This window comes from Pteropus alecto, unplaced genomic scaffold, assembly GCF_000325575.1.
Source record: "Pteropus alecto unplaced genomic scaffold, ASM32557v1 scaffold45, whole genome shotgun sequence".
NCBI lineage: Eukaryota > Metazoa > Chordata > Mammalia > Chiroptera > Pteropodidae > Pteropus > Pteropus alecto.
The window spans coordinates 38,489,356-38,504,251 of NW_006442491.1; the positions used below are offsets into that span (position 1 = coordinate 38,489,356).

Here is a 14,896-nt window from a genome sequence, read left to right on the forward strand (position 1 = left end):
GAGAGAGAGATATAGACATTTTTTAAAAGAGCAGCTGAAATTAAGCCAAAAAGTACTTACTAAAATTTTGGTTTGGGAAGTCAGTGTCCTTATTTTCTGTCTTTTCTGCGACTTTAGCAGTTTCGGTATGCTATAAACGCGGGACACATAATGAAGTAAATTTGATTAAGGCATCATGAGAAAACAACTTTTAAAAGTATTAAAGATTAAAACCTAAAATAAATTTGCCTTGTTATTAAAAGTTGGATAGTATTTCTATTTACAGTTGACCCTAGGACAACTTAGGGGTTAGGGGTGCTGACCCCCCCACCTTTCAAAAATTTGCATATAACTTTTGACTCCCCCAGTAGCCTATTATTGACCAGAGCCTTACCAGTAAAAGTTGATTAACGCATATTCTGTAAGTTATATGTATCATATACTGTATTCTTATAATAAAGTAAGCTAAAGAAAGCGTTAAGAAAACCATGAGAAAAAATACATTCACAGTATTTATTGAAAAATATCCCCATATAAGTGGACCCATGCCATTCAAAGCTGTGTTGTTCAAAAGTCAACTGCATTTCATAAAGGTTATGCCCAGTCTAGAATATTACCAATCCTTAAAACGCAAGAAAACAACTTTCGGTGCAGACTAAGAGGCAGGGACCCTGCCAATGTCCTGCTCTCATCCTCAGCTAGCACCACCGAGTTTTCCTCTGTAACTGACGATTACCAGAGCCCCGTGGCGTGTCTCCTGCTGCTGCTGACCTCTTCACCTGCATCTAGTCTGTCTTTTCACTCATGTAAAGGACTTGGAACTTATGAAACATAATATGATGGTATAAAGTTCTGGCCATCGCTCAGATAACTCCTTACCTACAGGAAGCTTCTCCCTTTCCATAGCCAGAGACGAGCTTACCCAGGTCAAATAAAAACCTGACGTCACTGTCAGACAAGTACACCCCCAGGCTACTTCACCCGTCCTGGCTTTCTCCCCACTTCCTCTGGTCCTCTCCGCTGGGAGAGGAGCAGTGTGAAAACATGCAGGTTTGGGTGTCACCAAGACAGAAGGGTCCTCCTGACAATAAGCAAGCACAGGCCTAGGATGCGTATTGCCCGACGACACTCAGGACCAGGCCACAAAACTGAGCGGCGGCGTTCCTATTAAGAAACACCTAGCTAGACGACTGGAACCATCAGTTTGACTTTTTTTCTAATCTCTGCAACTCCTGCGCCCTTTCTCTTTCTGCCACATAACCATTAAAGCTGTTCTCAAGTCTGCCATCTACTCTTTCCTGTAACACCAGGCTACTAAGCTTTATTTGAAGGAACATTACACCTATTTCTGAACCAATGCCATGATAAAATGCAGTCTTAAGTTTAAACTGGCCTTCCACAGGGCCGAGCACCCCTATTTATCAGCCGTCTCCGTTACCTCTCGGTAGCTTTCCAAACCTTGGCATGTCCCTGAGCCCTGTTTGTCAGCACATCCCCAAAGAAGATTCACCATCTTCACACTTCAGAGAAAACAAAAGCTATTAGGTGTTCCTCATCTACAAACTTATCTGTATCTCTGATTACCTCCTATTTCTCCAAGAAACAGCTTTATCCATTTCCCGCTCTGCCCCTTCAGCTACCTGCAGTGAATGCCTTTCTCCTCGATGTCCATTCGAATAACCTTCATTGGCCCTTCAAAAATCAACTCACTCTCCATCTCTTTAAAGAGCGTATCCTGATCTCAATCTCCCCGCCAGCTCTGGGCTTAGGCGCCAGCCCCTTCGCTAGCTTCCTACTGCCTTCTACACGCGCATCTGCGAACAGTTACACTATTATGACTACCTTGTTGATTTGTCCAGTTCCTATGCTAGACTTTGAGATACTTAAAGACAGAGTCCACTTGTATCTTATGTTTCTATAGCAGAAGCTTCCCCATAGGAGATGCTAATTTGTATAATATAGAAAAACTGTGAGCCCATTCTCCTACCAAATGCATAAATCAGAGTTATGGTGAATAGATATTCATATAAATATTATTGTCAGCACAGTCATATATGAGAATGAGTTGTATGTGAGAATGACCTCATGTTCAAGAACAATAAATGATACCTAAAAAAAAAAAAGCAATGCCTTAACATGAGACACTCACTGCTTGCAAAAGAAGTTAGCTCAATATGTATTTCTACAATAACTTGATAAAATTTTAAAAATGCTTTCAAAGTTACTTTGTCTGTATCATCTCCTCGATTTCTTCCTTGAGATGGTCCAGATTTAAGTGATGCAGCGTTATCCACTTCATTTTCCGATGTTTTAGAAACCCCAGGTTTTTCTGCAGAGCTCGTCATTTGCAGTGGTGATTTAATTCTTCTTCTTCGTGGTGTCACTAAAAAGGAAGACATAAGACTAGTTTGTTTATGGGGCTTTAAAAATTACATATCGCTTTATTGAGATACTTTTTAGACGAGGAAGGTAAAAGAGAGAGGTTCCAGGACGGTCCCCAGGCTTCCGGCTTAGATGGATAAGCGGATATGGATGCCGTTTACCAAGGTAAGGAATGGAGAATGAGCTGGTAGGAAACTGGGGTGGGAGAGGGTGCGAAGATGAATTCCTTTTGGATCTGTTACATTTGGAGAGCCTGTTGGACATTAGCCAACTGCCCAGCAGGGAACTGGATTTTAGGAAAAGGTCACTATTAAATTGTCATAAGGATTAAGTAAGACTGTGTTTGTAGCAACTAGGATATAGTATCAGATTATTAATTTTTATTCAGCTCTTAGTATGTGCCAGTTGCTGTCTAAATGTTTCCCAATACTCCTTGTCATTTGAAGGAATGATTTTTACTTAATCCTCTAAACAGCTTATGAGGTAGACACACTTTAGTCCCATTTCACAGAAAGGAAACTGGTTCTAAACTTAGCTAGAAGATAATCTGTAAAAGCACAGCCCGACAGTGGGAAACAAGGCCAAGTGCCTGATTGTTTTAGCTACTATGTTATGCTGCTCCCGCTTAAATTACAATACATTATTAATGCTGGGTATTAATATTTTGAATAATGTTTATATGTCAACACCCATTAACCCTTTCTGAAACATCTGTGGTTCGTGGTTTTCAATTTTTATATCCCAACTTATCCTCTAGGTAAATTATATCCCGAATATTTCTGAATTAAAAAAATGCCTGCTTTAAAGTATGAGAACGCTTCTTGGAAATCTTTTAAGACTATAAGACTTACATGTGTTGGTCAGAAGTATTGGACTTCTCACGGTGTATCTGTCTGCGCCAGGAACAATCATTGATGCTTCAGACATTTTCCTTTTGCTGGGAGTGATTACCTTCGACCGTGAGAAAGAGCCACAGTAAACACGTATTACCTTTTGAAATTAGATATCCTACAGTTTTATTCATAACATTTTACCTTGACCACACACAAAGATATGTGGCATTTTATAGACATGATATCCAGAAATCTCTTTGTTTTAGGTTGACTTTTCGCTAAACAAGGGTTTTCTCCTAATGTTTGGTACTGAACAGGTAGCTGAAACAGATAAGGAATATTGTTTTGAAGAATGTTTATAGACTATCTAGACAAACGAGACAAAGTGTCTCTGTAGACCAGCTGAGACGTTTTTTGTTGCCACTGGTTCACCTAGTTAACAGCGGCTCAGTGTCCTGTCCTGCGTCATGTAGATGGTGTCTGGATACACATTCACGTAAACTCGTTTGTGAACGCTTCCATGATGTTGAGCATCGTCTGAAACTTTCTTACATTTAAAAAATTATATTAATGTTCTGTGAAGACGGAACTCCCTTTGGAGTAAAAAGCGGCTACAAGAAATCAGAGACTGACACACAAGCTAGTAGCTCCAATAAAGACTTGCATTTTAAACTTCATCCTTGAGTGACTGTAAGAGCAAGAGAAGCAGAGAAGCAGAGGCAGGGACTACGGGGGACAGGTGTGCCACAGGGTACCACATAGAGGAGGTGAGGACGGACCGTAAAGAGGTGGAGGAGAGCCTCTTTAAACAGGCACCTACCTAGCCTAAGACAGAGGAAAAAAATATTGGAGTTTTAGGTAGCTGTGTATATGAGACCTGGATGAAAGATGAGGAGGACAGTAGAAAAGGAAATTCTAAGATTAAGCAGAAAACAAGCCAGAACCAGTAGATTCTTCTTAAAAAATGGCAGTTCTTAGTGGTATAGTGAATGGGACCTGAACAGTTACTTATGCACATAAACGCTTTGAACGGTTAATCCTTGATGAAAACACAGTGGCTATTTAACGACAGTACAGTGTTTCCAAACTTTAGTGTCTGTTAAAGTCTTTCCCAGAGTTTATGATTCAGTAGGTAGAGGTGGGGGGGAGGGAGGGTCTAAGAATCTGCATTTTTAATAAGTACTCAAATTATGATTCTGATATAAAGACAGAAAATAGCTTTCATGATCTAATCATCTAAGCAAATATTAAGATGACCTTTTAAATTTAATGACGGACATAAGACTAAATGGAAAAAATTGTAAGAAACATACCAAATGTATCGAAAAGCCTGTGAAAGCTATAGTTGCCTATAGGTGAGAAATTAGTAAAAACTCAAATAATCAGAAAAAGCTCCATGAAGAAAGTGAAAATGAACCAAGACTAGCAAATATAAGTTCACTTTAGATGAGTAAAGGAGAAAAAGGGACAAACAACATGCAGGAAGCTACAGAGGCAAGAATCAGCACGACATAACGCGACCATAAAGCACTGACTTTACTAAAGTGAAAGGTATTTTAATAGAGTAAAAATTATAGTCTCGGAACAGAGTCAAAGTTTAGACTGAGTGAAATAAACATAGATCACCAAGCTTTCTGAGCAGGAAAATGCTACAAAAATACTAACATGAAGAAAAGTCAGTGGGATACCATACAGGATAGCTCACAGGATGAAACGAGGTGTCAAAGATCAATTAAGAGGTGACTCTGTTGATCTAGGCATGCTACAATGAGTCCTGGTAAAGGGAATGAGGAGCAGAGGGTGTGAGAGACACTACGAAAAGAACGATCACTAGCAACTTGGTATGGGGGAGAGAGGCTGGAATGGAGGGAATCGGAAAAATCAGCGGCAGCACTACTGGAGTATGGAGGCAGATACAGATGTGAGGCAAAAAATAATTTGTGGTCAGACTTTAAAAAAGGGCTTGGAGAGACAGAAAGACATATTAGAAGAGGACGTGGAGAAGTAGCTACAGAACTTTGCGGCGAAGTCTGGTGCATTTTTAGAGCTTAAATTATGCGCATGAAGGAAGCTCGCGAAGGGAGAAGGCGCACACACGTCCAGAAGGCGGGGTATCAGGCTCCGAGAGCAGAGCTGCTTTCAGGGGCTGGGGAGAGAAACCGTTTCTGATCTAGTAACAGAAGTAGGAAGAGAATTAAAGCGCTAACATACGAGTCTAAGAGGAGGAGGACCTTAAGGAAGAGAGGGCTGACAGTGATGTCAAGTGTCACAGCAAGGCACAAAGAAGGCGGAGAGGTCCTACCTGATGTGGCCCGGGGAGACCCAATGGAGGAGGAGGCGGTGGCAGAAAAAGAACCTAATACTTGGCTTTCTTTCCCCATGCGAATAAACCAATTTATACAAACATTATAAAGTTGTAGTCTACATCATATCTAAATGTATAAATAGAATAGAAAGGTTAGATGAAAAAGTGGTAATTACTTTCCTATGTATCGCTAATTTGGAATTTACAAGTGTATAGCATACCCTGTCCTAACCCTCTAACTCTTACACATAAACACAATTCGCTAAGACGCTATCTTTTGTTTGTAGTTGCAAAAGACAGGGAAAATACTTTGAAATGTTATTGAGGAAGGCAATTTACAAACTTCTAGATGCTTTTTTTCTGTGATTATATATAGCGATGATTTTATGCTTTTTTATGAGCAAGAATTCTGACAACATATTTACCTCCAGCTGACTACTTTTTCTGTCCCCTTGAGTACTGTATTTGATATGTTTTGGAGGTTTAGCAAATTCCTTTTGAGAGTTAGCTTTTTCTTTCAAATTAACGAGTTCTTCTAGCGGTGAGGCTTGGCTTTCTGGCACCAGAATCTGTTGGGGAATGCGGGAAAGATTTAAAACTGCAGACCATAGGACGTTCCTAAAAAACAGTGGATATCTGAATAAAGCGCCCACTCATCTGATACTTACACAGGTCAATTCTTTCCATCTTCTATGTACTACCATAATTTTTAGTCTTACAAAGTGGCCCAATTAAAAGCATCCACTTTTTCAAATATTAATAGACCTACAACAAGCTTTCGCACTAGTGGAAGGACATATACTTCATTTTAAAGTTTCCTGAACTGGTATTGATTAGTAACTATCTACCTCCTGTACTAAAATAATTTAACTGACAACATGTTTAAAAATCATATACATCTTATTGGGGCACTATCTATGTCGAGACCATTTATTTTTAAGATATTCAACATGAACTTTACTACTGTGCTATTACTTGGGTTAAACTGCACCTGATGGTTAAAATCAAGTAAGTCAGACACATACCTGTGATCCACTTGCATCAAAAAGTACATGCACAGATGTTTTGGCAACTGAAATGCTCTGTTTTCTGGTAAACTCCTAAAATTCAAAGTGATATCATTTTCTTCCAGTTCGTTCCATTTTAATGTAATTATTTCCTACCTTTTTCCTTCCTAAACTGCCAAATTATCTCATCGTTATTTTGTATACATAAACACCCTTCTCGGAGCACGTCGATGACTGCCCATGAGTCTTCTTGGCCTGCCGTTTGGTAAGGGTCCCTCACAAACATTCTCTGCTATTCTTCGCCACAAACGTTTTGCACCGCTACAGACTGACGGTGTCCCCTCCGAAATTCACGTTGAAATCCAACCTCAAGGTGATGGGACTAGGAGGTGGGGCCTTTGGGAGGCGATTAGGTCGTGAAGGTAGAGCCCTCATGAATGGGATCAGTGCCCTCTGAAGAGAGACTCCAGGGGCTCCCTCACCCCTTCTGCCATGTGAGGGCACAGAGAGAAGACGGCCACTGTGAACCAGGAAGCATGCCCCCACCAGACACCAGATCTGCTGGTACCTTGACCTTGGACTTCCAGCCTCCAGAACTGAGCGTTACAAATGTCTGTCGCTTAAGTCATCTAATCTGTTGTATTTTTGTTACAGCAGCATGAACAGATTAAGACACACACGATCCAAACCTGTCAACAGAGTTATCTCCCCCAAACGTAAAGTCAATTGTCACTTTAGATTCCAAGTTAAACAATATCCAACTCTATCCAGCAATATCCAATAACCAATGTCTTCCAGTCCTGGAAAGCATGTGATCTAAATCTCATCCAGCTTCAAAGGCCATTCCAAGCCCATCTCCATAGCCTGTTCTTCCAATCTGATTCTTAATGAGCATTCTCTTTCCTCAACTTCTGCACCTCATTTTCCCTATGCCGCATATTTACTTCTTCTGAGGTGGGTTCTGTAATTCTCATAAACTATGTTTAATGTCTCGAAAATAGGGCTTTGTCTCATTTTACTTTTTACCCGTCTGGCAGGAATCCATGAAATGTTTTGAGCAACTGCTGCTTATTTTATTTTCTGAGATTCTTTCTAATAGATATCTCAGAGGGTATGGCTAACAATACTAATGGCTAGTCCCCAGTACAAGTTTAAAGAACTAAAAAATCTATATAACATTTTAAGAGTTCAAAAAAAAAAAAATCAGTGAAACTGAGTTCCAAGTAACTATATATTTCTAGAGTATGAAAATAATATTAAAAACAGTTTAAACACTTACCCTATATTTATTTGTGCCAAAAATTTTTTGTGTCACATTAGTGATTTCTAATGACGCATCAAAATACAAAAGCAGTTCTTTCCCTTCTCTTTTACTAAATTTTACTGTGTTTTTCAGAATTACTGTCAGTAGTTTCTTTGATTCTCTCACTGCAAAGAAATCACGCTGATTAGTTTATATTCACTTCTATGAAACCACTCTACAGGTGCACTACAAATAACACAAGCATGCAGAATAGTACAATGAATTGAAATAAAATTAAGATAAAACAGCATTTAAATTGATTCTGGTATCATGTATGTAACAAATTAAGTCGATTTATTTACAAAAATCTTTAAGTCAACTTTTCAGAATCTGTTTCCTGATCTATAAGTTACAGAGTAATATAATAATAAACTAAAGCCCTGAATACATTCTGGACACTAACAGCCTCTTCCTTGAAAACATGTGAGAAAATGACTTTCTTAAAAGAGGCAGAGAAAATCACTAATTCTATAAATAACGACATTTCTATGCATAAGCATCTATTCAAACATTTTTTTTAAATCCACAATTAAAATGTGTTGACAGGTAAACAAACGACGTTTGATAAAAACTTGAGTGCTAGGAAATCGTGAGGTAAGGGCGTGGGGCTAATCTTCCACGAATTTATTAATTCAGTGAAAAGAAAATACTTTAAATGCCAGTTTAGAAGAGGTATTCGCCTCCCTCCATCCAAAACTTCATAAAAAATTACCTGGCACTCAATTAATGTGCCTATATTATGGACTAACAGCCACCATGGGCCTGTCTGACTTCCAGTGCCGCCCCTGCTGATGACCACGAAGTCCCCGCACCTGCCCCCAGCGTAGCCTTTTGGGCAGAAGGAAGACATCTGGAGGGAAAAAGACCACCACCAAGTAGAACAGTTTGTCCCTAGATCAGGAAAAGCTCTGCTGGCCACTCAGTGACCGAGCCTAAAGGACAAATGTCACTACAGGCTATAAAATTCTAATTTTTTTGAGGCTTGCCCAAGAAGAAAATGTCTTACTTGCTTTTGCAACTATGTGGTCGTGAAATTTTCACATAATGTCCTTCGAGGGTACGAAGAATTATTGTTTGAAGACAGTGGTGACAGTTTCTAACTCAGAGTGGACCAGCGGTATTTTTGGAAAAAAGTCTTAGGTGACTTTGAAGATAATGGTTCAGATTTTGATGAAGACTGGAATATTTGTAATCCATATGGATATTTTGCTGATTGCTATATCCCTGATACGCATTTGATTTTTTTCCTGTAGCTTGCTGTGAACGTACAGTAAATGAAGCATTGGCTTCGACGAAATGGTATTAGAACTACTTCGAATTTATTGCTTTGCTGAGTGCTCTGTACCTATTTGTATAAAGTAACACATATTCATTTTATCGCTGGCTTCACTGAAATTCCTGATACTTGCTGTGACCGCTGGGACTGTATCATGGCTTGCTTTTTGTCAGTTAACAATGTTACCGAGACACTGGAAAATGAACTACTTTGTTGCTTGCTATAAAATCTAAGCACTTATAGATATGAACATATTTGGATGTTATGTTACCTAGATATTTCTCTGGGATTCCAAGATACTATACTTACATGAATGTTAATAATATGCTTTCTCCTGCAAAGCCATTAAAAAAAACAAAAATATCTGTCCAAGGAGCATTTTATACATTGTTTAGAGGGGGCTCTGTCTTCTATGCTGCTGCTCCCCAGTCCCACAGTCTACAGCTGCAGAGATTCTTCTTCAGTAGAGATACTGATTGATCTCCAGGGTCCACCCTCTAACTTCCATGAGTGCCATTCATATAAAACTCGGATCCTGCCTACTCCACAGAGGTAGACTACATTACCGCTTGATTACAAAGGATAGTAAAGGATACGAATGAACAGCCAGATGAAGAGATACACAGAGCGACGTCAGGAACGGTCCTGAGCACAGGAGCTCCTGTCCCTGGGGAGTTGGCGTGTGCCACTCTCCTGGCACGCAGGTGCATTCTTATTCGCCAATCGAAAAGCTCCCCAAACTTTTAATCCAGACGTAAAGAACTTAATTTTTTATAAAAGCATCCTCATAAAATTAGGATGAGTCATATATTAGAAAGTAAATCTTAAAAGCAACTTTAAGTGATGCCGTTAAAACAACGAAAATAACTTTTCGCCCGATAACATGCAACTACATTTGGCAAGATACAAAGGCAAAACATTAGAAGGAAGAGATGGCAGTGACTGACGTGAGAAATGATGTGAGATGAAGGGGGAGAGGAGAAAGTCAAAAGATGTAGACACACAGAAATGAATGAACCTGGAAAACGATTAATGAGAGGAGGGGAAACAATCAGGAATGGCATCTGCATCTGGGAAACCTGGAAGATCATCATCCCATTGGTCAAGACATGAAGTAAAAGAGGTAGTATTGAGTATAAGTTTAGTTCCAGACATGTGTTTTAGATATTGAATATTTGTGAAAATATCCAAATGGAATAGTCTATTACTCATATCTACATTTAGAGCTCAGTTAAGAAATTAGGAAAAAAGATTCAAAACTGAAAGTGTGGTTAATAGTGTCAAATGTGGGGGAAAGACTGAAGTGCGGATATTAATAATAGTAAGTTATTTTGACAACTGGAATTTCAGTGAAAATTTCACTGGAGTTGGATTTAAAACAGAATGTAGTAGGATCAGGCGTGAATAGCAGGAGGAAAGATCTAGTACAAACGATTCTTTAAAAATTGGCTATAAATGGAAAAAGAATGAGAGAGCTAGAGGAATCCATAGGATCCAAGCAGGTGTTTTGTTTTCAAAAGCAGTGACAAATGTACCACAAAAATAAGATGCAAAAAATATGAGAGGACATTATGCTAAGTGAAATAAGCCAGTCACAGAGACATACACTGTGTGATTCTGCTCAGTCACATTCATACGAATAGGAGAATGGTGGTTGCTAGGGCTGGGGGAGGGGTGGGGAAAGGGAAGCTGTTTAATGGGTATAGAGCTTCAATTCTACAAGATGAAAGTTCTGAAGATTTCTTTAACAAGGTGAATATACTTACCACTACTGAACTACGCACTTAAAAATGGTTAAGATAGTAAATTTTATGTTATGCATTTTTTTTTTTTTTACCACACAAAGAGAAATTGGGCGAGGAAACTTTCTATACTAATTTGTAAAATTTTCTGTATTCTAAAGCTACTCTAAAATGAGAGGCTTATCTTTTAAAAAGACCCAAATAAAACTTCCAGAGATGAATCATATAATGCCTGAGATAAACATTATACAGGACAGGATCAGAAGCAGATTAGACACTGAAGAAAATGTTAATGAGCACGAAACGGCAATATGAAACTATTCAAAAGAAAAAAGAGAAGGGGAAAAAAGTCTAAGGTGGAATCAGAGAACCCAGAGAATCACTGAGCTCTGGGGAACTTCAAGTTTGGTGTTTGTGTAATCAGAGTCTCCAGAGTGGAGGAGAAAAAGGGAGAAAATGGAAGAAAAATGAATGAAAAGTTTAAATTTTATTTAAAAAAACTATGGACCCACTCACAGAAGCAAGATGCTCAATGAATTCTATGAACAAACAACATTAAGAAAATTACACCAAAGCAGTACAACCAAATGGTTTAAAAGTAGTGATGAAGAGAGAATCTTACAAGCAGCCAAAGGAAAAATACTTCAAATAAAATGAAACAAATGAGGATGACAGCAGGCATCTCATCAGAAACAACGCGAGCCTGGAGACAGCAGAGGGCCATTTCAAAAGCAAACTGAAAGAAAAGTAGGCAATACGTCTGTATCAAAATACCTCAAAAATAAAAGTAAAATAAATATTTTTGACCTATAAAAGCTGAAAGAGCTCATCACCAGCACATCTGCACCACCAGAAATATTAGAGAAGTCACTCAGGCAGAGGAAATAACCCGATGGAAATCCGAGTCTATCCAAAGGAAAATGAACACTGTAAACAGTGCATACGCTGGGAAGTACAAAATACTTTGTAATCCACTTTTTAAATCTCTTGCAAAGATAATTAGCTTCATAAAGCAAAAAATCATACCACCACATTATGGGGTTTCTGACCATGTAAAGCAATTGACACAAAGTCCAGGAAAACAAAAATAGAAGTATACTGTTACAAGGTTATTATACTACGCATAAACGGGTAGATTACTACTTAAACATACACATTATTAAGTTAAAGACGTATAAGATAAATTTTCCTCAATAAACCACTAAAACAAGAATAAAGCTAACAAAAGAGAAAATGGACAAAATATTTAAACAGATACTTCACAAAGGAGGATACATGGTTGGCCACTAGGCACATGGAAAAGTACTCAATATCACTGGTCATTAGGAAAACACAAATGAAAACTATGATGATGTCCCACTCCACGCCCATCGAAGTGACTAACACGTCTTGACAGCTGAATGTGTTGTGGTCCCAGACTGCCAAGCTATGATCATCCAGCACTGTTATGCAACGCTGCTTACACAGTGGACAAATTAAATGTTTAGATCTAATTGTACCAATAGGATGGAAGGGCAAAAAGCTTGAACATATCAAGGAGAAGGTGACTGTTCATGGGTTTGAGTCTAGACAGCAAAGGAGTAAGTACAGGAGGGAGCTGGGAGATTGTGGGAGGGGAAATGTAGGGTTAGGGAATTTAGTGATATTGAACTAGCAAATCTATAAATGAACATAGGAAATGCTGGTCTCGCTTTCATTAGTCTATTTTGTTTTCCCAGAGAGCACGCAACTTCTATTCCATTAGATAATAAAGAAGAGAATTATAGAAAACAAGATTAATACCTTCAATGCTGTATATTTGTACTTTTTCCTCAGGCACAGTGACTGCTTCCCACTGATGATCCTTAAAATTTAAAACAGATTTTGACCATAAATGATTCCTGCTTTAAAGCTTCTTTAAACACAATTTTTAAGTTATACTACCAATGAAGGTTATTTAATACCAAGTACCACTGAGCAACCAGTTGATATAATACATTTCTTGCTCCATCAATTGACTGCATAATACATTGTACATGTCACATTTAATCTATTCACTTTTAAAAGGAATTAATGCTACTAATTTTATGGTTTCCCATTCTTGACCAAAAAAAAAGGAATGACTATCCATTAATAAAGATATCCTTTTTTAAAAAAAGTTACCAAATTCTATCATTTCTTCCTTTGAAATGTTTTGTGAAATCATACACATTCCTCAATTCACACATATTGATTTGTCCTCAGATTCAAACATTCAAAGCATATTAATACCCTAAAATGTTTTCTCCAAGTAATTTATTTGGAAATTTGTATAACTGAATAAATACGGAGTTCACCAAAAAAGCCAGAGTAAACAGTGGATACCGTTCCTAAAAGATGGGGCCCTAACACCTTCCAGGAGTCTCCTGAGGAAGACAGATCCAGTTCTCGAGGACAACTCACTCTACAGAGACTTCCCTAAACCCTCAGTCTCCTCACTAACCCTCCGCTCCCTGCCGTAACCGAACCCAGCCCACACCCTGCTGGCACCACGACATCAGGGCCCGCTTCAGGGAAGGTGCTGACTCGCCCAGGTCAGCAGGGAAGGGTTGGTGCTGCCTGTCCTCAACGCTCTCAGCAGCTTCATATTTCTCTGTGGGAAACTCGTCCCTTCGAGGATGTTACCACCTACTCACTCCAAAATGACTCTTCCTCAGATGCGGAGGCACTGCCTTCCTGTTCCCTGCCTTCCTTTAAAATTTATTTTCTACTACATAAGTTTTCAAACAGATTTTTTTTTTTTAAAGTAAAAATATAACGAACCACAAACATGCATTTACCCGGTTTCGAGTTACCAGCACATCGTGCCCATCGAGTTTCCTCCTCCTCCCTACGCTCCCTCTACTACACGGCACCCCGGCCGTCAACTGGAACAAGGGCTTATCTTTACAGTCCCTAACGAAAACCCCTCCCTTGACTCCGCAGCTCACTCCAGCCAGACTGGGCTCTCTGCGCCCTTCACCTGTCTTCCCTCCTGCGCGCATCTCCACCCCCAGGAACGCCCAAACCCTCGCCTCCTATGTGCAACTGCGCCGTCACTCCTCACCAGTTTGATTTTAATAAACGTCATTTCCTCTCATGAAAACATCTGTCTCTTGCCTTTTAACTCGTTCTCTTTTGGCTGCTGCTTCAAGTATCCTTCGGGCTCAAGTCTCTCCCACCTATCCTATATAAATTGGTGTTTTTCACCGTTCTGTCGTCTATGCAGTCGTTAAATCCCATGATTTTATTTACCATCTATCTACAGATAGCTTCTAAATCTCTACGATGGCTCAGTGCTCTGACCTAAACTTCAGACCAATACTTCCAACCGCCTACCAGATATCTCCAGCGGAATATCCCAGAAGTATCTCCAAATCAAAACTCTCAAAGCTGAACTCATCATCTTTCCCATACAAAACTTATCCTCTGTGACAGCATCCCCAACCATCCAGTTACCCAAGTTTTATTAATCTTTTTACTACCAAGTCTACTCAGTTCTACCTCCTCCTCAAATTTTTGGGGGATCCATCCATCCCCATCCAACCCCTCTGTAACTTTCCAAAACCATGCCATGAGTTCTCACCTGGATTACTGCAAAAGTCTCCAAACGGCCTCTGGTCGCCTCCCTTTGTAACCTATTCTCCCCGCCAGAAGGATCTGTCACATGAATGTGGTCCTTGGTGCCTAGCATATATCTGGCACGCAGTAAGTTCCTAATACTCACTGAATTGATGTTACTTCCCACTTATAATCCTTCTTTGGCTCTGCACGGCCTTATTTCTTTCCAATTTTCTTTGCATTCACCATCTTATGTACCTTCCGGTTCTCTGAATAGTCTATTTATTCTTTCTTGTCATAAATATGGATAGCTACCAACGAGAAAGACAAGTCCCTGATTTCATGAATCTCCCCTTGCGGGAGAGGAGCAGACAACACAACAAATAAAAAGAATGATTTTACTATAATTTACTGCAGCAATTCCTTTAATTACTATAAAGGAACTAAAACAGGTCAATGTGTTATTGTGTGGCTGGGAGGCTGCTTTAGATTGAGTCGTCAAAGACCTCCT

At 39.3% G+C, this 14,896-nt stretch overlaps 1 protein-coding gene across 1 annotated transcript in view; it reads right to left on the minus strand.

Moving 5' to 3' along the window:
* Positions 1-14,896, minus strand: part of SYCP2 (synaptonemal complex protein 2) — a 65,220-nt gene that overhangs the window by 31,049 nt on the left and 19,275 nt on the right. Inside the window, exons 14-20 of the mRNA XM_025040055.1 lie at positions 12,610-12,670; positions 7,786-7,934; positions 6,525-6,599; positions 5,925-6,068; positions 3,213-3,312; positions 2,205-2,362; positions 61-130 (exon numbers count right to left, since the gene is read on the minus strand). Coding sequence (XP_024895823.1) covers positions 61-130; positions 2,205-2,362; positions 3,213-3,312; positions 5,925-6,068; positions 6,525-6,599; positions 7,786-7,934; positions 12,610-12,670 — 757 coding nt within the window. The remainder of the gene's footprint in view (positions 1-60; positions 131-2,204; positions 2,363-3,212; positions 3,313-5,924; positions 6,069-6,524; positions 6,600-7,785; positions 7,935-12,609; positions 12,671-14,896) is intronic.